This window comes from Callorhinchus milii, unplaced genomic scaffold (genome assembly GCF_018977255.1).
Source record: "Callorhinchus milii isolate IMCB2004 unplaced genomic scaffold, IMCB_Cmil_1.0 Scaffold3, whole genome shotgun sequence".
NCBI lineage: Eukaryota > Metazoa > Chordata > Chondrichthyes > Chimaeriformes > Callorhinchidae > Callorhinchus > Callorhinchus milii.
The window spans coordinates 23,607,366-23,632,333 of record NW_024704744.1 but is presented as its reverse complement, the minus strand read 5'-3'; the positions used below and the strand labels follow the sequence as shown (position 1 = coordinate 23,632,333).

The 24,968-nt window shown below is 40.1% G+C and overlaps 1 protein-coding gene across 1 annotated transcript in view; it reads left to right on the top strand.

The window, feature by feature from the left end:
• LOC103183141 (dystrobrevin beta) overlaps window positions 1–24,968 on the top strand; it is a 325,008-nt gene that overhangs the window by 61,557 nt on the left and 238,483 nt on the right. The window contains 1 exon segment of the mRNA XM_042333694.1: window positions 13,560–13,627. Within this exon segment, the coding sequence (XP_042189628.1) occupies window positions 13,560–13,627 (68 nt within the window).

Below are 24,968 nucleotides of genomic sequence, written 5' to 3'. Positions count from 1 at the left end.
TAAGGCTCTGGAATTTTTCACTCCTCTGCCCTTTTTATTTGTTTGTTTTTCCCCCTTGTTGTTGACTGCACAGAGTAATAAAATGTTGCATGAATCCCTTTTTGAAAGTTATGTTGTCTTGTCTCTGAGTAATAGTGCTTTGGAAAGTTTAAAAAGTAATACATTAGGGTGAATGCCACAAGGTAAGCTTTTTAATTTTCTAGCAAATGCAAGCCTTATGAATGCTATCTTTTATTTTGTACCCATGTTGTAGCAAATCGAAACGTCACTTGATTGCTCTGCTCTTACATGATCAAAAAGTTATCAGTAGAACTAACACTGTGTTTTAGGGTTCATAAAATTAGACACAGCCTTATAGTAAGTCTGTGAAAAATGGGCCTTGGTCCCACTTCCAGGTTAGCCACTTGGGCTGCATTAGAATCCAGGTCCAGGGTTCACAGGCTAGTTTTAAATTCTCTGTTACCTAGATTTCTCCACCCCTAAATTTATGCAAAATGTCATTTAAAAAATTATCACTAACAAAAAAAAGTGTACCATGTAATAATTTGTTATCTCCTTGATCATCTGTGGTGAAGGAAAGAAATCTAACAGCAATTTGATTGAACCTGAAGAAATATCCTCATAAGAAATGTTCTAAACCTCAGCAAAATGAAAAGAATAAAAGCATTTCGCAAATCACTTTTTTCCATTATAACAGGTTGATAGTAGAATATTTAATTATTTAAAGAATACTCGGCACTCTGATGGCCTGAAGGATAAAAACACCTCCCAGATGAGCACTAAAACTGTACAGCTCAGGAAATGTTAGATCACCTAAGGGGTTCAGTTAAAGAAGATCCTTTGGCCCATTTGATCACATCCTTCCAGAATACTAACCCTCCTGACTTCCTATTTCAGAGTTTTGGTTCCAGCCTTTAATTGCATCAAGCAATCCCTGCAGCACAAAGGCACCACTTCTGTGCACCTCAGCATTAACCAATTCTGACTATAGACTCAAAGTTGTTTCAATAACTGTTTTGGGGGTAAAATGAGAGAATAAAAAAACTTATACAGCACAAGAAATACAATCACAGTGAGAGAGGAAATGGTTTCCCAATGTGTTGAATATTCCTGTTTCACGTCTTGCCCCAAAGGCCAATTTCCAAGAGTTTTTAACTCCCCAACTTACTGACAATGTTGTGTGCTCAGCACCAGAAGTGTTGAGTTTCCTCATGTGAAGCCCCTAAAATAATGGCTTATGCAGAGTTCAGACGAGAAATTAAAATCAAATAACCAATGTCATTTGAAAGGCAGTTGAAAATTCCCTCTGTAGAACAAATTTTTTTTATAAAAAAAGCTTGTGTTCTGCAAGAATACGTTGTGTTTTCTTACAGTAAATATATACTAAGGCCAAAGGTCACAATCATTATTTATAAAAATAACAGTGGGTTTTAACAGATTTATTAAGTACTGGGTTATTATTGAATTTCTGAATAATTGTTTCAACACAAACAGGTCATGTCTTTTAGAAATTTGGCCATACATTCCTCACCACATTTGATGTCAGAAATTCAATCATCACACCTTTCTTATTAATAATAATAATAATAATAATCCTTGCATTTGATATAGCGCTTTTCACGTCGGGAGGACGTCCCAAAGCGCTTCACAGAACACACTGTAAAGTGAATTGACTGTATATTTGTGGGCGAACGCGCAGCCAATTGCGCACAGCAATGTCCCACAAACAGTCGTGGATTGAAAATGACCAATTTATTATTGTTTTTGTTTTTGGAGGGATTATTATTAGGCGTGTGGAGTAAGGAAACTTGCCCAAGGTTTCGCCCTGCCTGGAATTGAACTCAGGTCTCTAGCTTGCAAATTAAGAAACCTGTTAAGGAATGCCACAAATTTGACCCCATTATATTCATCACAGCTGAATTCACGAATCCATTGGAGTTCAGGATCTGTACTGAGCACTGCTTGTGTGGTTAAATAACCTTGTCAGCACCAATATCAAAACCTGAAAGTGAAATAATAGCCACTTGACTGAGGTACCAGAAGGCGAGCAGAGCTACATATTGTGGAACTATGAATTGAACACAATCAGGAAAGGAGAAAGTTGGAGAAGGATAAAAAAAAAGTGGTTGTCAAATATTCACTGGTTTCACATGCTCCCTTTACAGCCACAGGAAATGTTATAATGCCTAACTTGTTGCTGTAAAGGTCACCGGTAACTTCCAATTTGCAAGACTGGCTGGAATAAGATGTGTTGGAATCTTGGTAGTAAATAAACGTGGTAGGACTTTGGTTTTCAGCTTTTATTAAATTTGACTCATACTGTTGTACAACTCACATCTACTTAAACAACGTTTAACACAGCAGAACTGTAAACTTTGAAAATTATTTTTCATCTTTGAAGCCAAACAGGCTGATGCTGAATTTTACACTGAAATTGTGTAAAATGATCAAAATTGCTGCTCGTCAGCTGGAGAAATGCTCTGTGTGCTGAGATATTTTGTTTCCTTAGGTGTGAGTTCCAGTCAAAGAAAAGGTCACGTGGTTGGCTTTTCTTGCCGTGTTCTTACAGGAGTTTTATTTAGGGCTTAATGTCATACTTGGATTTTCCCGAGCATTAACCGGTGATTTTAAAATGTCTTAACAACAACAAGATTCCATTTATAGAGTGCCTTTCACGTCGGGAGGACGTCCCAAAACGCTGCACAGTTGGGTCAGGACCCATTGGGTCAACAGTAAGACCTCCATTTGAACACCACTCAGGCTGAAGGAAGCAATTTGATAATCACTGAAGTTTCTGAAGAACGCTGAGTTAGGAGTTCAATTTGCAGTGTGTCTTGTGGGTTTTTTCAAGGGATCTGAGTCGTGCAAATGTATGGATATTCCTTCTGGCAACTAGTGATGCTGATGGGTGAGGAACTCAGTTCTAACGAATTTACTTCCGAAGAGGAGATCCCGTGGGTTGACCAGAATCATAACTAGTTTTTGTGATAAGGGACGAAGTTCAGTACTGCAAATGGGACTACATTTCTAATTTGAATAGGAACAGGACAGTACATCAAATGGAACAGGGCTATTTCTTCTATGTTCTAAATAATTACATTTACATTCGTGTAGAGGCATGTGCTGTGGTTTTTTCATATTTTGGGGGTAAAAACATTGCTTCCATCAAGTTGCTCCATCTTGTGGCTTGGTTGAAAATTGATGACAGACGAGTTGTGTGTTACATGGTGGAGTTAAACTCATCACTGTTAACTGGAGCTGCTATATTACGGGTTAGTTCTCACATGGTGTAAAGAATATGCAGTCACCTCAAATTTAGCTATCAATAATTGACCAATTTATCTTTGTAACTTTCAACTTTTGACGCATTTCACAATAAAAGCAGCTTGCTTCATAAGAGATTTCCCACTTGTTTTGGAAAATTTGACTCCTTGTGAAGGTCAGTGTCAGCATCTTGTTAGTTTTGCAATTTTAAGTGAAGTACCAGTTCTAAAAGGATAAGAGTTTATATAGAAAATTAATACATTTGGAACATGAAGCATGACTTCAATATTTAAAGGGATAAGATGTTAACCCGAGGTCCCGTCTGCCTGTTCAAGTGTATGTTAAAGATCCCATGGCATTATTTGAAAAGAAAAGGGAATTTATTATGGTTTCCTGGCCAACAATCGCCCCAGAAAAAAATGGTCATTCACTTTTTATGGCTGTTTGTGAGACATTGCTGTGTGCAAATTGGTTGTTAAATTCACCTACAAAATACGGTCATTACACTTTACAGTGAAACTAGTGAAGTCTTTGAAATGTTCAACGACATGTCGCTATATCAAATGCAAGGATTATTAGATTACAAAGGGAAACTGGATTGCTAATGAATCTTGCATTTCTAGTTAGTTTTATTCCTGTTTGGATAGAAGGCAGCAATTTGGAAAGTCAGAACTGGCAATGAAAAAACCTTTTTGAGTTTTTTTGGAAAGTTTCACATTTTTACAAAAATACTGTAACACAAACAAACTGTTTGTTGAAAGAGTTGGCAATAATGTTTACTGCTGTCTTTGATTGATTTATTTGCTTAGCCTTTCTGCGCACAAACACTCGGGGATGGATCGAGACCATTAGTTGCTTTTTATTCACAAAATAAATAACCAGGTATTTTTTTCGGTTGGAGGGGTGTTCAGGGTCTGTTTTTGTGACAAAGTTGGGGGGTAGTGGGGGGGAATTTGATGCAAATATCTCTGATAAATTTGGTTAAAAAAATGCCTTTGATTTGTGGTTTTTTTGCCTGTGTTAAAGATATAGCTGTCCACTCCACAACATTTTAACAGCTAAATCTTGTAAACCTTGTAATCGCTTAACATTTTACAATGATGATAACTGGGTTGAGGGGGCTGTAGACTGAGTGTTCATGAATTCCATCTGCTTTAACAATCACATACTATACAATATGAGTGCAGCTGCTACTTTTATGTTTGTATTAGCATTTTAGAAAAGTAAACTGTTTACTACTCAGTGGCCAGTTGCTGTGTGCGTTTGTGTATGCATTTGTGTTATGTCTGTTTGAAATTACTCTCACCTTGAAATTATACATGATTTGCCCTTTGAACGACAAGCAATTGCTGTTTTAACTCTTGGCCTCTATTGACATTAAGGAAGAAAACGGGTATATGGGCCTGATTGATTTACAACAGTAAAGCTGCTCCTAATGTCTCTGTTTATTAGTTAAATATTGAGGGATTTTCAGCCCCACAGTATGTGTGATGAAACCTAAAACATTTCAGTCAAAGAAGGTGGATTGGATTTCTGGAGCTGCAGTTTATGATGTTTACAACCCTTGCCGTATAATCCTTGAATATTGTTCTCCATTGTCGAAATGTCTAAATATTTCACACATAAAATATAATAATAATCCTTGCATTTCATAGGGGTCCTGTAGCTCAGTAGTTAGAGCACTCACCTTGCAAGCGAGAGACCTGGGTTCAATTCCTGGCAGGGCGAAACTTTGGACAAGTTTCCTTACTCCACACGCCTGTTTGTGGGACACTGCTGTGCGCAATTGGCTGCCATGTTTCGCCCACAAATATACAGTTGATTCCCTTTACAGTATATTCTGTGAAGTGCTTTGAGGCATCTAGAAGACGTGAAAAGCACTATATCAAATGCAAGGATTATTTATCATGTAGCACCTTATCACTTCTTTGAGGTATCTCAAAGTGCTTCACAGAATATACTTGTAAAGTGAATTGAGTGTATATTTTGTGGGCGAAACACGACAACCAATTGCGCACAGCAGTGCCCCACAAACAGTCATGGATTGAGTGACCAAATGAATATTTTTTTGAAGGAATTATTACCTTCGGAAGAGTGATCCACCAATCAACTAACAACTGAGTCCCTACTCACTGCTAGGTAAACAGAGGCGTGTGGAGTAAGAAAACTTGCCTAAGGTTTCGCCCTGCCGGGAATTAATCCCAGGTCTCTCTCTTGCGAGGCGAGTGCTCTAACCACTGATCTACAGGACTCCAAATCTGTTTCTCCTCTTCCAGCTGCGACTCTCAGTTCGCTGATGTACTGTCAGCTTGTTTGACGGACATTGAAGCCTGGATGAACGCAAGTTTCCTACAGCTGAATGTCGGCAAGACGAAAGCCATATACAGTCAATTTATATTTCAGTATATTCTGTGAAGGGCTCTTGAAGACGTGATAAGTTGCTATATCAAATGCAAGGATTATTATTACAATTGATGTCACGTGTAACGACTGTGTTTCTGTAGGCAAACAGAGAAGCCAATTTTTCACACTGCATTGGGGAGAGGAAACCCAGATTGGGTGATCGATTTGCTGAACACTTCCGTTCTGTCCGTAAGCACAACCCTGAGCTTCCGGTTTCTTGCCACTTCAACTCTCCCTCCCACTCGCACTCTGACCTCTCCATCCATGGTCTCCTACGCTATTCAAATGAGCCATAGCACAAGCTTGAAGAACAGCTCCTCATTTATCTGCTAGGGACCTTACAGCCCTCTGGCCTCAATATTGATTTAAACAATTTCAGATCATAACAGCTCACCTTCCCCTCCCACTCTTCTGTGACCATCACACATCATCGGGGTCCCAGGCACACCTTTTCTCTCTCTGGTCTGCCTATTTTGTTACAATTTCACCCCCCCGCCCCCATTGTTTTGCATTATTAACACCTCTATTCCCCTGTTTTGCTGCAATCCCTCCTTGTTTTGCATTATTAACACCTCTTTAATCCATCATCTCCTGTCCTCTACCCCATTTTCTCTTTTATCTTCCTTGCCCTGCCTTTCCCCTCTTTATTAGCGCTTAAAAGTCTCTCCCTCCCAACATGCCCCAGTTTTGACGAAGGGTCGTGGACCCGAAACGTTGACTCACTTTCCTTTCTCCATAGATGCTGCCTGACCTGCTGAGTGTTCCCAGCGACTTCTGTTTTTGCTTCAGATTTTCAGCATCTGCAGTATTTTGTGTTTTATATTACTGGTTATCTCTGGAGACAGGTTTGACTTTGGGGACAAACTAAAGCAGTTTAAGACACTATCCTTCATATAATGTGCTGTTTACGTACAATGTGTCATGTAAAAGCAGCATTACCTATAAAACAGGATCTTCGAATAAAAGCTATTTAAAGTTACAGGTTTTCAGAGAGAGTTTTGCACCTGATTGAACATTAGGATCATTGTAAGATGCATAGGTGATGTTCCAGCAAATGCCATTATATTTGTCACAGAAAGATTTGAATTATCACCAATGATAAAAAGACTTAAGTTGAAGAGCTGATTAGCCATAGGGCAGTTGCTTGTCACACTTTTGTGTTACTTATGATACTCAAAAGAACATTTATTACTGTTCCTGTACTTCTTGGAAAATCTCCTACTCAATTACTGACTTTCATGTGAAAAATGATCAAAATTTGCCTTGGGTGACTGCTGTCAATTGATATTAATCTTGAAGAAACGTTGTACAGGACCATAACATTTAATATGGCTTGTGCGAAACCCGAATTGGAGGTAAAGTTCTACAAGTTATATCTTTATAAATCGTATAATTTATACGTGGAATCGTGTAGCTCAGTGGTTAGAGCACTTGCCTAGTAAGTGAGAGACCCGAGTTCGATTCCTGGTAGGGCAAAACCTTGGGCAAGTTTCCTTACCCGACCCGCCTCTGTTTACCTAGTTATATAAAATATGATTTAATCAATAATCTACACTGTGCATTCGTAATTCAATGCAGCTGGTAAGTGTGCATGCTCTGACGGGTGAAGATTACATTTCCCGTGATTCAATGCTTCTTGAGTTACCGGCAACACTGGAAAAGTAATCTTTACTCATCACAGCATGTGCACTTACCGTCAAGCGTTGGAAACGCATTGAATTGCAGGAAATAAAGTTCTTCGGCCCATGACATCAAGGATCAAGACTGCGTTTTCCACGATTCAACACAGGTAAGTATGCACGCGTCGACAGGTCAGGCCTTCATTTCACACGACTCAATGTAGCCAGTACCTGCACAAGTAATGGAGGATAGGGGAGTAGTCTTACAAGTTAAGTGGTGATTAATATGACTGATGCAAATAAATCTAAGTGGTTTTGATAGGAAATTGAATGGGACTCGGGTGGATGTACGGCTTGGGTGATTGTACGGTTGACTTAAAGAATGACTTAAGTGAGTTTTAGTGTAAAGCATTGTAGATGTTTTCTTTGGCTAATTCTAGCTCTCATTTTAATGCTGCACATCTCATCAGTGTGTTAACACCTGAAATTTACTATTATTTGACATTTCAAATTGATGAGCATTTACTGTAAGTGTCATGTATGAAAGGAAATAGATACCATTGGAAAGTTGCAAAAGCGACTTGTAATTGCAAGGATTTATTTGTGACCTTTAAAACATGTGAAAGAGCCGTCTACAAAAATATAAGCATATAAATTGAATCAAGGTTTGAAAATCCTTCAGGCAGTAAGTTGATATCAGCAACTGTTTTATCTGAGTTGTGATCCTTGGAGAAAATTACTGCATTGGGGCAGAGCAATGTATCTGTGCTGTGATCTTTGGTGAAGTTAGAATTGATGTGCTCATCATTATATCTGCATCTCTGAAATGCATATTTGAATATTTGCAGTTGTCTTTTGTTTTTTAATGATTTTTTTTAATGGAGATTCCACCTGCACAGAACTAGGCCATTTGGCCCCACAAATCAGTGCCAGTGTTAATCCCCTCTCCTGGGGGGAAGCGCAGAACAGGTCAAGTGGGTCTTGGAGTGCATGTGCCTAAATGCACGGAGTTTAGCAAACAAGATTGGTGAGCTGCAGGCTCAAGTGGTCAAAGGGGGATACGATGTAGTAGCAGTAACAGAGACTTGGCTCAAGCAAGGGCAGGAATGGGAGCTGAATATTCCTGGCTATAATGTATTCAGGAGAGGTAGGGAAGGAAAAAAAGGAGGGGGTGTGGCAATGTTAGTCAAAGATACGGTTATAGCCGTGGAAAGGGTCGAGGTGCTGGAGGGCCCCAAAACGGAATCTATCTGGTTAGAGTTAAGGAACAAAAAAGGAGCTGTTACGCTGGTAAGGGTACACTATAAACCACCAAATGGTGGGAAGGAAATAGATGAGTAGATCTGCAAGCCAAGCTCAGACAGATGCAAGGCCAATAGAGTCGAGATAATGGGGGACTTTAATTATCCCAACATAGACTGGCAAAACAATAGCGCAAAGGGCAAGGAGGGGGAAATATTCCTAAAATGCATACAGGACAACTTTCTTGATCAGTACGTTTCCAGCCCAACAAGGAAGGAAGCAGTGCTAGATCTAGTCCTGCGGAATGAAGTAGGACAAGTGGAGCAGGTTTCAGTGGGAGAGCATCTGGGTAATAGTGATCATAACATCATTACATTCAAAGTGCATATGGAAAGAGACAAGGAACCATCTAAGGTAAAGATATTCAACTGGAAGAGGGCAAATTTCAGTGAGTTAAAAAGGGACCTAGCCAAGGTGGACTGGAAAGAAAGATTGGCAGGTAAAATAACTAAAGAGCAGTGGGAAGTCTTCAAGGATGAGATAGCCTCGGGGACAAAATAAATACATTTCCACAAAAGGGAAAAGTAGGGCTTCCAAACCTCCTGGATGACGAAGGTAATTGTATCTAGAATGAAGCAGAAAAAGGAGGCGTATGACAAATGTCAAACCCAAGATACAGAAGACAACCAAATCGAATATAGGAAGTGCAGAAGAGGTTTGAAAAAGGAAATAAGAGGGGCAAAAAGATTATACGAAAAAAGGTTAGCGGGTAACATTAAAGGGAATTCTAAAATATTTTACAAACAAATCAAGGAAAAAAAGGTTAGAGAAAGGTAGGGTGGGACCAATTAAGGACCAAGGGGGAAATCTTATTGTGGAGGCAGAAGGCATGGCTGATGTGCTGAATGAGTACTTTGCATCTGTCTTCACAAAAGAAGTGGATGAACCAAATGCCACAGTATCGGAGGAGAGGGTAGAGGAAATGAATAGGATAAGTATAAACAAAGAGGAAGTACTGAAAAGGTTGACTGCGCTGAAGGTAGATAAGTCGCCTCCGGTTTGCTCTTAAATGTGATGATGCTTTGTTGTAAATTGGCAATACAGTATTTAACAATGGGAAAAATTAACTAACATTTCAGGATAAACTATCAATAGGAACAGACATGTTCGCTTAATGGTCTTTTTTGGTTCATAACATTTCTGATCTGTTCTTCCATTTGCAAGAAAATGGTGCAGTTTGTGCAGCATTCTTGTAAACTAGGTTTTTGCTTTGTTTGTGAACACACTGAATTATACTGTATTACAAATTGACATTGCATGAACAGCTTCAATATATCAATTATACATGATATTTGTCGTTCTGTGACAGAAAGGCAGCAAATGGAAATAAAATGAAATCTGAAAACTGAAGTGTCGCTCTAGTAACTTACTAGGCTGTATTCTTTTGCTTGACCAGAGTAATCTATAATGGAATTTCAGATTCCTCAGGCACAGCAAGTATGAACAGATCCTCTGCTATTGCCTGGGTTATGAATAAATAATTTTTTTTAACAAAATGCAGCAATGCTATAATTGTAATTGTACAGCAGCTCAAATTCTTGATCTTCAAATTCACTGTTTGGGGAGCTAAAATAATAATCCAGGCATTGGAAGGATCTCTCAAAATGCTTCACAGGATCTACTGTGAAGTGAGCAGACTGTGTAAATTGGAGATTAATTAAAAATACCTTGCATTATAATACATCTGTAATTGAGACTGAGGAGCACCAAGTGTACAATTTTGCTCCAGATGTTACAGGAAGTAATTTGTTAGGATTGTTAAGGAGACTGATGATGACATAAAAACAATTATTTTAATACACTGCCTAAACATAAAATGAAGTTAATTTTCCTTTGAGACTGCTTTGACAGTGTTAACGTTCAGAATGGAAAGAATGGTTGCAGTGCAGTCTATCATATCTATCAGTTGTGTGGGTAATGGAGCCCTGACAGCGATAATACAACGCGATTCACATTTATACAATCCCTTTCACATCGGGAGGCTGGTCACCTGACCGGGTGGGGTGGTGGGGGAGATAAGATGACTGAAAGTGCAGTCAAGAGGGTAAGTACTTTGAAAGTAGGGAGGAAGGGGTGAGTTGAAGGAACTACGGGATGGCATTCCAGAGAGCAGGGACAGATTGTGATTTCTGGTGTTTATTAAACCAGTTCTGTTAATTTCTGTTCGTTAGCTCTCCAGCTCTGCACCCACACAAGTAAAACCCCAGTATTAGATTCATTCATACACGTCACCTCAAGCTTGTCTTCCATCAGCGCCTACTCACCTCAGGAACTGACAACATCAAATTTCATGGATTCACACTCCTTGGTGTCTTGTTTGACCACTAACTGTCGTTGAAATCCCACATCCATGCACTCACTCGCTCACCTTTCCGTCACCTCCGCCATTACCTCTCTCCTGGGTTGCCCAGACCATCATTATGCCCAGGCTTGATTATGTCCACATGCTATTTGTTGGACTCCCCAGCTACTCCCTGCGCAAGCTGGAGACGATCCAGAATTCTGCAGCCCAGGTCCTCTCCCATACCAGGCGGCATAAGCCTCTACCTCCCCCAACCCCACACCCCACCCCCATTCTTGCTCGGCTCCACCAGCTCCCTGTTCCCCAGCTGATCAAGTTTAAGAACTTTGTCTGGCTCCATCATAACTCTGCAACCTCCTTTACCAACCCAACTATTCCCTTTGCTAACCTAACCATTCCCTTTGCTTAGCCAACACTAGCCTATTTCAGGTCTCCTGCCCTATCTACTCCACCATTGGCAGATGGGCTTTCAGCCTCTTGGTGCTTCTTTCAAGATATGGCTTGAAACATCCCTCTTTGACCAAGTTTGTTGTTTTTCTTCTCCTCTGAATTCCCACTGTCAGCTCTGGTACCTAACCAGAATTGTCAAGTGCTTTGGAACGTTCTCCTGACATGAAAGGAACTGTATAATTTGTATTGTAAAACCTAGATATGTGTTCTGCATAAAGCACATATCCAGGTTTCAAGCAGATTTATACTGGTGTGACTTTTAAAATTAAAATTTTATGCTGTATTAGAGGCATTTTTAGTTAATGTACTGTTCCCTGAAGACAGGCCAGACACGGCTATTCCATTACCTGTGCTTTCAGTTTCACAAAGATAAGCATGTAGCAAAATCAATTTTGTTATTCAATTAGTGTAATTCATTAATGTCACTCTTAATGGCATAATGATGATTCTAAGTTTTAGAAAGATAACACTTTACACTTTTAATTACTTTGACTGTCACCGTAAAGTACTTGCCAAAAGTGGACAGAAATTGGCATGTTTAATATTTTCATAAGTAGCTCAAATAGTAACGTCAACACATCTGCATTCAAAATTAGTGAGAAAATTAGAGAGAATGCAAATTGGAAAATAGGCTATGCTTTGGTCCGACAAGAAATTTAGATGTGTAAGTGTTGTTGGGGTTTGGTTTAATTGTTCTAGTTAATTATAATGTAAGCAGGTGAACAACTATAATTTTCAAAATCCACTTTTCCGTGAACAATTCAAAGCTTGTAAATCTCTACATTTTGACATTTAGAAGGTATAGAAAATGAGCTGATGACCCTTTTTGTAGAATTTGACCATCTTTTAGCCGCAGGGGAAGCCAAATTGCCTGATTTCCATGGCATCAGGTCACCAACTACATCATGTCATGTGGAATTGCCAGTCACGGTGACCTGTTGATACAAAAGCCCAGAAGCATTTTTAAAATGAGCTGACTGGTCTTTTGCCCGGAGTTTGAATTTTTCCGTAAGTTAATGTCGGGAAGCATGTCCCAATTGCAAACCCACTTCATAATGAAGTGTGTTATAACAGGGTTTTTTTGTGTTTATAATTTTACTAAATTGAGCCGTCAGTATGATTGATACAGATGGACTCTGCCAAACTATGAAGTTATAAAAGTTTTTTTCCTAAAAAATGGGGGTGGAGGGAAATGGTACCCCATTGCTGATGTGCCTCATCAACTGAAAATACTGGAACACCATTCCGGCTCTTTTAGACATGGGAATAAACATTGAGGACATTTTTATGCATTGTGACAGGTTAAAATAATGTTCTTGTCAAAATGATGTCTGACGGTGACTGGGAATGTATTGTGCTCCACATGTCAATCAGTGTCGCTATTGCTGTGGTGCCAGATCAAATGTGAAGCAGATTGAATATATTGCTTTGACGTTCCAGCACAACTCTACTTCCAATATTATTCCATATTCAAGATGTGACATTTTGATTTCTAACACATGTTGTTTTTGTGCCCAGTATGTCTTACATTGCTGTTTTCAGTGCTGTGAACTCCGATTCAATAGCAGCTCCATTCAGGTTGGCTGTTGGTTTTTCACATATAACCAGATAGTGCCATGCAAATATGCCATTCATGGAGTATGCAAACCCAGAACAACACACAGGGATGCAAGGGCAGCAGGACAAAGTCCAGTTTCAGGCATAATACAAATTAATGTCAGCAACTTAGTCATTCCTCTATAGTAGTCAGGGTGGGTCCAATTCTTGAACCAGGTGAATCCACAGAACCCCAGCCTGGCTGATTCATAGCACTTGGAAGGGCAGTCACTGGGGGCAGAGGTTCTTTCCTCCCGGCTCCTGCTAACCCTGCAAACCAAAGCCCCAATGGGTAGGGTGGCCCTAGCTGGCCCAAGAAATTGTTCACAATGGCAAACTATGGATTCTCAGCTGGTTACACTCCAGCAGTACCCCAACACATTATTATTAAAGATTGAAACATATCTGATCAATTCACTGTTTTTTCATGCGGCATATCAAGCAGTTGAGCTCAGGGGAAAGAGCATTTGCCCTCCAAAGTCTTGAGTCCTGTTCACCTGCTGTCCAGTGAGTTGAGCAGCAGTTCTGAATGACATGCCTAAACCAATGCTACTTGAAGGAATCTTTTTTACCAAAAGTGCTGCTGTGTGCATTTTTAAAAATGTGTTTTCTTTTTTTACCAGAATGATTGAGGAGTGTGGAAAAAGAGGGAAGACCATGGCTGAGAAGAGACAACTCTTTATGGAGATGAGTGAGTTATTCCACATTTGCATTTCAAAATAACAGCACGCTGCAAAGATACAATACAAAATTATGTTTCTAAAGCACCTTTCACATCGGGAGGATGTCCCAAAGTGCTGAACAGTCAGGGATTAGGACCCAAGTGGGGGGGCTTGGGATCAGGGAGGGTGGAGGGCAGAGAGGGTAGGGAGGGTGGCTGAAGCACAGTCAAAGAAAAGATTCTTGAGGCATGCTTTGAAGATCTCTGAAGTACAATATTGAGATTCTCATGCTGCAGGGCTGAACAATGTGACCATTTTAACTAGTCATTAATGGATCTTTGTCAAGTCAAGAGGTTAAAATGTTCAATTTTAGATTAAATTACTGTGGAAATGAAAGAAATCTGTTGGATTAATGGATGATTTGGGTTCATTCATTATCATGGTTTTTGAACCCTTTACCCTTCCGCTTCCTATACCCTTTAATATTCTTCTTTCAAGAGTGATTAGGATTCACATGCCACAGGCAACTTTGACTGTGTTTTCTTTACTCAGAAGGCACAAAAATAATGTCCAGCAAAAGCTCCCTTTAAAAATGTAACTATGATTACAGTGGAGACCTGTTATACACAAATCAACATTTACAAAGAATATACAGCACGGAAATGGGCCACCCGACCAGCCTGTGTTGGTGTTTATACACCATGTGAGTCTTCACTGGGGCCAATAGAAAATTGTGGAAATATTTGCCCCAAAATGTGGGGAAATTTGGCAACTATTGTGGAAAATTGCGAGGAGTGATTGATGCTAGTGAAGTACATTTTACTGCCAACCTACATTTTTTCACTTTATTACTCAAAACAAAACATGAAGAAATAACACATATTAGATTGTTGCAAAAAAAATATTAATGCTTTCTTTAACAAAAGCTGGGTGGTCCATTTGTGTGTGTGTGTGTGTGTGCATGTGAGGGGGTGTGTGTTCGGAAACACCAGTGCAGACCCAAAGAGCCCAATGGTCTGTTTCTATCCCACTCAACATTTGAAGGCGTGGAAATCCGCCAAACACCCAAGATCACCGCCTCCTGCCTCTCGGGGCCACAACCTCATACAGAAACAGAGATGCACACACTCACAGCCACAGAGGCACATGGTCACAGACAACTAGAGACACACACACTCAGAGACAGAGAGAGACACAGAGCGAGACACACTCACAGACACAGAGAGAGACACACTCACAGTGTAGCGGATTCCGTGGAAAGATTGCGGCCGCACTTTTCTATTGGCCCCGGTCTTTACCCATTCCTTACTCCCTCCTATTCTGTTCTATTCCCCTCTACCTCATGTGAAGATCTAGTTCCTCTTAAATGCTTCTACACTTTTTGATTCAACCACCACTTCATGCAGCGGATTTCATAATCTCAAAACTCTCTGCGTGAGGAAGATAACCATTTATCTAGAGAAAATTTCTCTTTTACAAAGTGTCATAAGATCTGCATGAATAGACAAATGGGACCCCAATGTATCATCCATAGGACCTTCCTGGTCTATATGCCTTAGTTTAACTAGGCAATTGCTTGACTAGCTGAATCATTGGAGAGAGCCTGGCTGTAATTGATTTTAATGTCCCTTTCATATTTCAGTCCAATTTTTATTTCCAATTTACTTGATGATTATTGATCATTTTTCAATGTAAGAAACTATCTGGTAGCAAACAAGTGCACCATTGCTGTCTTGCTCTTTGAGGAAGGGGTTGTAGACTAACTTCAGGTTGAATATACAGTCTTCATTTAATGTTTATCATCGTGGACGTGTGTATCAAGTTTATCGGTTGAGCAATCCTAAACCTCTAGTGTCCATTATTCCCAGCATCACTGAAGTGTTTGGTAAGTGACCCAACTGGTATTCACCTATACCTCTGTGTAAATTAGTCCCTGATGTAACCATAAAACTAGAGAGGACAATGAAGTCCAAAGCATAAGACAAAGTGGAAATATCACACAGCAGCAGGCTTTCCAAATAAATATTGTTATCAACCCTATGCACATAGTAGGAACTCACACAAACATTCCTTTACATACTTTCATGGGATCACAATTGTGTATGAAGCATGAAACATATCTTTCATTGTGCAAAACCAATATTGTGAAATTATCAACATGCTCATATAAAATTTGCTCTGTGTCAATTCCTTTTACTCTTTTTTTATTCTTTAAAATTCTTAAACCACTGTTTTATCAAGCTAATCCCCAAATCATCTTTAGTTGGTTGATACTGACTTCAGAAAATGATCTCTTTAACTTTAATTTTGTCACACTGATGAGCGGTGTGATTATGATTGACACAAGTGGCGAAATGGCCTTCTTCTGTGCTGTAAATTTCTGCCATTTGGAATAATGAATTCTCCCATAATGTTCTGGAATACGATGCATTCCATATTCCATTGGAATATGGTGCATACAGTTTCCAAATTTTGGATTTTAAAGGTTGAATGGGAACTCGATTTTAAATTAACACATGAACAGGTTAGAGAAATGGAGTTTCTTGTGTGATTAGAATTGTAGAACCCAAACATTGCAACACAGATCATTTGGCCAATTGTGTCTGTGTTGGCTTTTTGAAAGAGCAATCCATTTGATTCCCATTTACCTGTGTTTCCCTTATATCCCTTCAAATTGCTCCTTTTTTGTTAGTTTTCAAAGGGGAACTGGATAGATATCTTAGATAGATCCTGCTCTGGCCACTATTCTTGACAGGGCATTCCGCATCTGAACAACCCTCTGTGTAAAATAATTATTTCCAATTTCAAGTCCTACTTGCTGAACTTCCCAGCTTCTTTCTACATAAGTTACACACTATTTTAAAACTCTGCATATTGTCTCCTCTCCTGAACCAGGCTCCACAAGCCCATCAAGATTATCATCCTATGTTCAAATCCTTCATGATCTCATCTTACCCTACCTCTGTGACTTCCTCTAATCCTACTACCCTGACTGCTCCCTCCACTCAACAAAAGGTTATTTGCATCACATTCCCCGACTGATCTACTCTATCATTGGGTGGGCGAGTGTTCAACCCTACTCTCTGGAACAACAAACCAGAATCCTTCTGCCTTACCTCCTTTCTCATCGTCTTCAAAATCCAACTTAAATCTTTCTCTTCAGCTGTGCTCTTGCCCACCGTTCCACTTCCTTCTTTCCCCAGCTTGGAATCCCAGTTACTGTATGATACACTTTGAGATGTTGTCTTGTTCTGAAAGTCACTGTATAAATGGAAATTGTTGTTCCAGCAAATATCTTAATTTAATACCTTTGTTTCACTGACTCACTGAGCAGTGCAAGCAGTGGAAGTAATTTCTCTCCATCTACTCTACTCTATCCTTCCTAATTATCAGGTTCCTTCAACCATCTCTATTCCAGGGGAAATGGGCTCAATTCCTCCTGTCTCTGCTCATAGGTCAAACAACTGATCCCTGGTATCACCTTATTAAATCTCTTCTGCATCTTCTCTATGGGCCTGACATCTTACCTAAAGTGAGAAGCAGTGATTACATGAATTATTCCATTGAGATAAATTCATGCCAAATATCATTTGATTTTAAAATGATTATCCTCCAAAGTTTTTTTTTGGGGGGGCGTGGTGGGGGGAGTGTTAAATGTGATCTTCTTGGACAAGTAGCATGTTGCCACAGCATCGTACTTTACAAGATCACATCCATACTGTTGCCTGAGGTATCTTCAAGCGTGTAATTACACAGAACACTGCAAAAAGAGAAAAAATCATTAATCTATGGGATATTTATAAATACGCTTTTTGACTTGTAAGTGGATTTATTTTGGTTTTTTGTGGTCAGCATTAATGGCAGGCAAAACGCAGTAAATGAGACAAAAGCTGCATGTAAGATCGAGTCTCACATATCCTCCCTGGCACTGGCTTGATAAGAGGGATAGAGAGAGAAACAAATAAAATGCTGTGGCAACTATTTGACCTTCTTCACTTACATAACCTAATGTAAAATAAAAATGAACTGTTCACATTGAAAGGAAAACTGATTTATTCAGAATAGAAAGTTGTATATATTCTAAACGTAATTGACTGAATCTGAGCCCAAAGCTACCTGCTCCAGAGCTGCCAACTCAATCATATCCTCCTTTTCAATTAGTTACTGAACTGCCAGCTTTACTGTCCTGCCATGTGCTTTTCCACATTCTGTTCCACAAGTAAAGCAGTCAGGCCCCGCTGACTTACAACCTCACTCACACCACATTAAGTAAAGCACCAAAACGATTTTAAAGTTTATGGTGCAAGTCACAGATTTACTTGCAGAAACAGTCAAGTTTTTCTTATTTGGTTAATGCCCTTTCTACCCATTGTAGTTTTTGATCTCCCCCTTGACTCCAGGACTGGACAGACCCCATCATTTCCATCATTTGTAGCTTTAATTGAGATTCAGTGTGGCACAATAAGAATTTTTATTTGATGTAAGGTGCGTTCCGATTTTCCTAGAAACCTTCATAGTTTTGCAAATGCACAGCTAAAGCTATCTCTCCTTCGGATTCAGTCATAATTTCTAACCATCACAATCACTACGACTTTCCCAAAGAAGAATGGCTTCTCCATCCTCACAATCTATCCTTTGGAAGAGAAATGTTTGGAATCTCAATGGCAGTTGAGTGTTCTTGAATGAATAGACCAGTCCCTGTCTATCTGTCTACCTCTCTGACAGGAATAGGAGTGTTTTTGTTTTTTGTCTTACGGTGAACCAAGAAACTACAGGTTAAAATATCTAGGACTGTGAATCTCTAATTAGTTGGGTTCATTCTTGTCAATGTGGAAACTCCTGCTTGTACTTTCTTATGTGCATTGTATATTTGTGCATAGAAGTAGACTCCTGTATGCACCCTCTCAACTTGCCCTTCCATCTCTGTCTATGCATTGTGTATGAGATTATTCTATCTTGTAAACCTTCTTCCCTCTTTAAGCCTATATTCCTTCAGTCTCCACCCTCTCCAACCTCTTGCTATCCACCCCTCTTGACTTTGATCCCCAGCTCAGGTGCAGAAGCAGCAACATGATGTGGTGGATTTGTACCCTTGATCTCTGTAAGTTATCATTTCATCCATGTCATCATGAGGAGAAATGAAGTGGAATGAAGCTTCTAAGTGACAAAGAGAAGGGACTTGGGCCACTGTTGAGTCAGCCAGCTGTCAACCTAGCTCAGTTGGTAATAGTCTTGTTGCTGAGTCAGAAGGTTAGGGGTTCAAGTCCCCCGTTGGGACCTTTAACTCATATAGTCTAATAAGATGATGCTCTAATGCAGTGCTGGAGTTTGCTGTATTCTTGGAGGTGCCGTCCTTTGGTTGAGACTTAAACCAAAGTCCTATCTGCCTGCTTAGGTGGATGTTGGAGATCCCATGGCACTATTTCAAAAGAGAAGAGAGTTTCTCCCAGTCTCCTGGCCAACAATCCTCCAAATAAAATTGGTCATTCACTTAATTGCTCTTTGTGGGGCATTCCTGTGCATAAATTGACTAAAGCAATTGCTTACAAAATACAGTCTCTATAGTGTATCATGTGAAGTGCTTCGAGACATCCTGTAGATGTGAAAGGGGTGATATCAAATACAAGCATTATTAGTTATAACTGGAGGCAAAAAGTTTGAAAAATGTATGAAACTGCAGGGACTGGCACTATTACATCTTGTTGAATACTTGTTCCTTTAGTTTGGATGGAAGATGTAACCGGAAGTCTGCAATAACACGTATGGTGAAAGGCTGATATGCAGAGGTGTCAATAGTAGATGTATGTGAGAATTAGAATCACGATAACAAACCTATTTCAACACACAGCTTTTTTGCAGAGTGACGTAAATGCTGAATTTGTACAAAGATTGCCACTCCTGATAAGTCAGCTATGCTGGTGGATCTGGAAGGAAATAATTTGAAATAATGGCATGTTTTCCTTTTTGGGTCTTTGCCATTGATCTTCCACAGATTTAACCATTTCTAGATAAAGTAGAACCATGTTTGTTATAACTTGGTTCACTTATAAATGTTAGCAGTGAGATTTATTAATCACAGGTTACAAACACTTTTCATCATATGAAGCTCTTTTTAATTGAGAGATGCACATGGTGAAATTTTAACCTCAGAACACCACTCCTTGGAGTGTGAACACTGACATTTAAAAAAAATTCCATGTAGAAAGCCGACTGACTCACTTTAATCTGTGTTGACCTTTGATAACATCTGCCTGGCTTTCACCTCCCCCTTCCCCCATATCAGATATCACCCGGCCCCATACCTCCTTCATTACCCTCTCCTACCACTGCCCCCACCCTGCACTCTTTTGCCCCAGTCTCTCCCTCCTCCCTTTCCTCCACCATCACCCAGATGAAGCCCACCACCTGCTGCCTTGACCCCTTCCCCACCCAGCTTCTGGTCACTTTGCTCCCCCTCCTTTGCCCAGTGCTGGCTGACCCAATCAACCAGTCCCTCTCTTCAGGTTCTGTCCCACTCCCCCTCAAAACTATCATCGTCACTCGTCGTCTTAAAAAAACCCACCCTCGATCCTTCCATTCTCACAAACTTCAGAACCATCTCAAATCTGTCCTTCCTGGCCAGAGTTTTGGAATGCATCGTTGCAAATCAACTTCGCTCACACCTCTCCCTCCACTCCCTACTCAAACCCTTTCAGTATGTTTTTGCCTTGCCCACAACACAGAGATGGAGCTCGTCAAAGTAACAAATGATGTCCTCTCTCTGTGAACAGGACGCCCTCTGCCTCCTCATTCTCCAGGACTCCACAACCTCCCTGGGCTCTCCTGCAGGCTCACCAAACCAGTGCACAACTTAGGCTTCAGGTTCGATCCCCAGGTCTCCTTTCTACCCCACATCCGTTCCCTGACCAGGAATGCTTTTTTCCACCTCCATCACATTGCACGTTTCCGTCCGTACCTCACAACCAATGCAGCTAAAACCCTCGGTGCCCGTGCCTTCAGCAACTATGCCCCGAAACTCTGGAACTCTTTTCCTCAATACCCTCTGCCTAGCCCCCTCACACCCCACCTTCAAATTCTGTCTAAAGATCTTCCTTTTTAAGCGTGCTAAAAATCACCTCCCCACTCCCTCCACTCCTGGCTTGGTGTCAGACTCCGCCACTATCAAGCACTCCAGGATGCTACCCCACGTGAAGGGCACGATATAAATGCAAGTTGTTGTTGTTGTGTTGTATTGCTTCAAAACTTCGGCAGAGCCTTTTAAACCGAGATCCTGTCGGCGTCCAGGTGGATGTTAAAATTCCCATTGCACTATTTGAAAAGAGAAGGGAGTGTCTCCTGGTGCCCTAGCCAACAATCTCGCAAATAAAATTGGTCACTCACTCCATGGCTGTTTATGGAACATTACTGGTTGCCGCAAACGTCCACAAAATACACAGTCATTGGATTTTGCAGTATATCCTGTGAAGTGCAATATCAAATACATAAGATTATTTATTCTTATAAAACACCACAGGCTACTTGCATGCTAACTTTGGGTCATCAAATGGCAGTGTGCTGGAAATGATGACGGAGATGACTTGATGACTGGAAGTCAGCTTTAATTTAGCGTGACTAGCCGGCTAGATTTCTAAGAGCTTGAGCATGTTTGATGAACAGTAACACTATTATAATGAGATGCAATGCACCTTTGGCAATGTATTGTGTAATTTTGCAATTCAGCATATAAAAATCTTTGCATCTTATTCTGTGAGAGCAATTGAATTTAATATCACATTTATGCTCACAAGCAAATCTTGCTCTATATATAGATCAAGCGAGTAGGATAGAATAATGCATTTCATTCCAGCAAATAATTGAATTGTGAAATGTTCTTCGATCTGTGCATTTGATGTGGTTTGAAATGTGTTCTTTTCTGAAACAAAACTATTTTGTTGCAAAGCTGTTTTGAATTTTCCTTTCAATTTACATCTGGTGCTGTGTTTTTCACAAGATAAATGTGGTCGAGTGTTTTTAATCGTTAGCAGATTATTTCTCTGGCCTCAGGGAGGAAACCAACCCTATTATTGCCAGGATCATAGTTCAGATTTTTAAGTGAAGAGTAGCCCATAAACATTTTAGGGTGGCCAGTAAACCATTTGGAATTTGTTTCTAGTGTTGAGAAAACAAAGCAAATGGTTAAGGAAAGAGGTTTGGGAGATGGAATGACTGCAGGTTGACATGGCGGGTTCCAACTGAAAACTGTACTGTATTGGAAGCGCTTTGAGATGTTTTCCCGATGTGATAGGTGATGTATAAATGTAACTGTTGTTATTGGAAATGTCATGGATAATTGCTCTGGGGTGTAAGTGCCATAATAGATTGAAATACAAGACAATTTACAATGTAGCATCTTTCAAGTTGGGATGGCGTCTCAAAGATCTTTACACAGTTGGCTGGACACCTGAGCTGGGGGGTGGATTGGGAAAGCTGTAGAGGGTAGGGCAACTTGGAGGATGACCACTGCAGTTAATAATGGAGCACGCTGCAGAGGATACAGAGATGCACACACACATTCTAATGCAGCTTTGTTCACTGTCTGCCAAGGAAATGTCAAAATATGGAGCTGAAGGGAAATCAGCTATTTCTTCCTGCTACTCCCCCACACCCTCCCAAGTTTTCCTTCTCCAGTGAGTAACTTTTTTATTGAAAACCATTGATTTGGGCAAAAAGTCTGTCAAAATGAAGCCTCAGCTGGAGTATTTTGTCCAATTCTGGGCACCACACTTTAGGAAGGATGGCAAAGCTTTGGAAAGCGTGCAAAGGAGATTTACCAGGGATGAGAGACTTTGGTTATATAGGGAGACTAGAGAAGCTGGGATTGTGCTCTTTAGAGCAGAGAAGGTTAAGGGGAGATTTAATAGAGGTGTTCAAAATTATGAGGGGTTTTGATAATTTTCCTTATTTACTGTTTTCACTGCTGGGCGGGTGGACCGGTGACCAGCGGACACCGATTCAAGAAAATTGGCAAAAGAAACAGAGGAGATGAGGAGAACATTTTTTATGCAGCGAGTTGTTACGATCTGGAATGCACTGCCTGAAAGGGTAATAGAAGCAGATTCAATAATAACTCTGAAAAGGGAATTGGATATTTACTTGAAAAGAAAAGATTTCCAAGGCCGTAGGGTAAGAGTGGGGGAGTGGGACTAATTGGTTGCTCTTTCAAAGAGCTGGCACAGGCCCGATGGGCCGAATGCCCTCCTTCTGTGCTGTAAAATTCTATAATTCTGTGCATCTTAATGAGGTGCACATTAAAATCTGATTTGGGGAACTGTTTTTAAGTGTGCAGAGATTACAGATTTTGAGGTTTCATAAGGCCTAAAGGGGCCTGTTGTGTGATTGATATATTGATTAATCAGGCTGTACTTTATTATATGCTTTTTTTCCCCATGCACTGGGGTTTGGTCAACATATCTTGGTGGAACAGGATAGATTAGTTTGGACTGGCTGAATCAAAGCTCGTAAATGAGGCAATGGTTAGGTTTTTTTCTCTTACCCTGATAATATCTTAAGGCTTACACAAAATCGATAGTTGATTTAAATAGGAAGAAAAAAGGACTATGTATAATTATTTGGTAGTCTTTGAGTTCAACTACATTTCATTGAAAGGTAGTTTGCTTGAAATCATTGATTTTGGAAGGTTTATTTCTACATGAAAGAGAGTGTTTCTTCCCTCTATTAATCCTGGCCAAGAAGAATGGTGTTTTTTTTATTTACAAAGGGCACTCATTTTGCTGTGGCTCTAAAGTATAATGATCTGCCAGGACAATGAGAGCTAAATCTCAGTAGTGACAGGCAGGCTGGACTCATTTAAGAAACTACTTGGTATTGTAATAAGAAGATAGTAAGGATGGGTAATAATACTTCTAATAAATAATAATAGCGATTAAGAATCATAATAATAATCCTTATATTTGAGGTAGCACCTTTTACAACAGCAGGATGACTAAAAGTGTTTCACAGAATTTACTGTAAAGAGTAGTTAATGTCTGTGTATTTTGTAGGCAAGCGCATTTCTGGAAGGGTGAGATTAAATTAGCTGAAGGCCTCCGTCACTTATTATTTAGAACTCTAGGGTAAAACTAGTTAAGACTCGGTGAATTGTGCGTCCCATGTGCAAGCCACTGTTTCCTTTCACTACTAAAACAACAATAATTTTCACTTATATAACACCTTTTATGTCTCAAAAGTGCTTTGCCAAGACAAGTGGAGGCCTGAGCTGGCAGGGTGATGTAGAGGGGAGGTGTTTAAGGCCATAACAGATTAATTAAACAATGCAAATTCGATACTACACCTTCACCTGACAATTCCATGCCTTTAGCCACTCTGTAGCCTCATTACAACGCGGTATTTGGATCCATAAATTTCCATCTGTACAATAGCAAAGAGCAATAGCCCATGGCCAATCGAAAAATGTGGCCGCACTTTATCCACGGAATCCACTAAAAACTCCCTCCTGCAATACCAATACGCTACAAACATCCCAACCCATACAAACCTGTACACATAGTAACACACCACTTGATGCAATTTTCATCTTCTGTGCCCTTTGTAGCTGATGGTGTTTATAATTTATCCATTTTAGTTTGGATTTATTAAATGTTGGTGGTGTTGATTGGTGGATATTTGTTAATTGGTGATCAGTTAGTGAGATCATTTCATTTTATTTGAGTTTTACAATTCAGGAATGGTGCAGGCATGAATTTTTTAGTTATTCTACACAAGAAATTGAGTGCAACCTTGTGCACATTTTATTTTCTCTGTGGCTAATTATGAAAAAAGGGAAAATATGCATGTTACAATCTAAAGTCTTTGAATGTATCTATTGTAAGAAGATGAATGGCCACAGTCCTAAAGGGCTGGAGCATAAGGAATTGCTTTGTAATTGTTTGCTGAATATTCCAGTGACTACATTCAAATTTTGCATGTAATGTGTGTACAGGTTTGTAGTGGGGTTGATGTTTTTGTATGGCTGTAATATGATTTTTTTTTATTGGTTTGACAGATTGGGACTATGGGAGTGGTTATAGAATTGTGTCTAATTCTCTATAATTCACCTTCAAAATCTTGCTCCCCCTACCTCTGCAACCTCCTAACCCCCTACCATCCTGTTCACTCCCTCTGCTCAGCGGGCTCCGGCCTGCTTCACATCCTCGCTTGCCCCACCATTGGTGGGTGGGTCTTCCGCCACTCTGCCCCCACTCTCTGGAACTCCATCCCGCAGTCCCTCCGCCCCTCCCCCTCCCTTGCCACTTTCAAGATCCGTCTCAAGATCCTCCTCTTTGACTGTGCTTTCGATCTCCCTACTTCCCCCCAACTACCCTCCACCCTCCC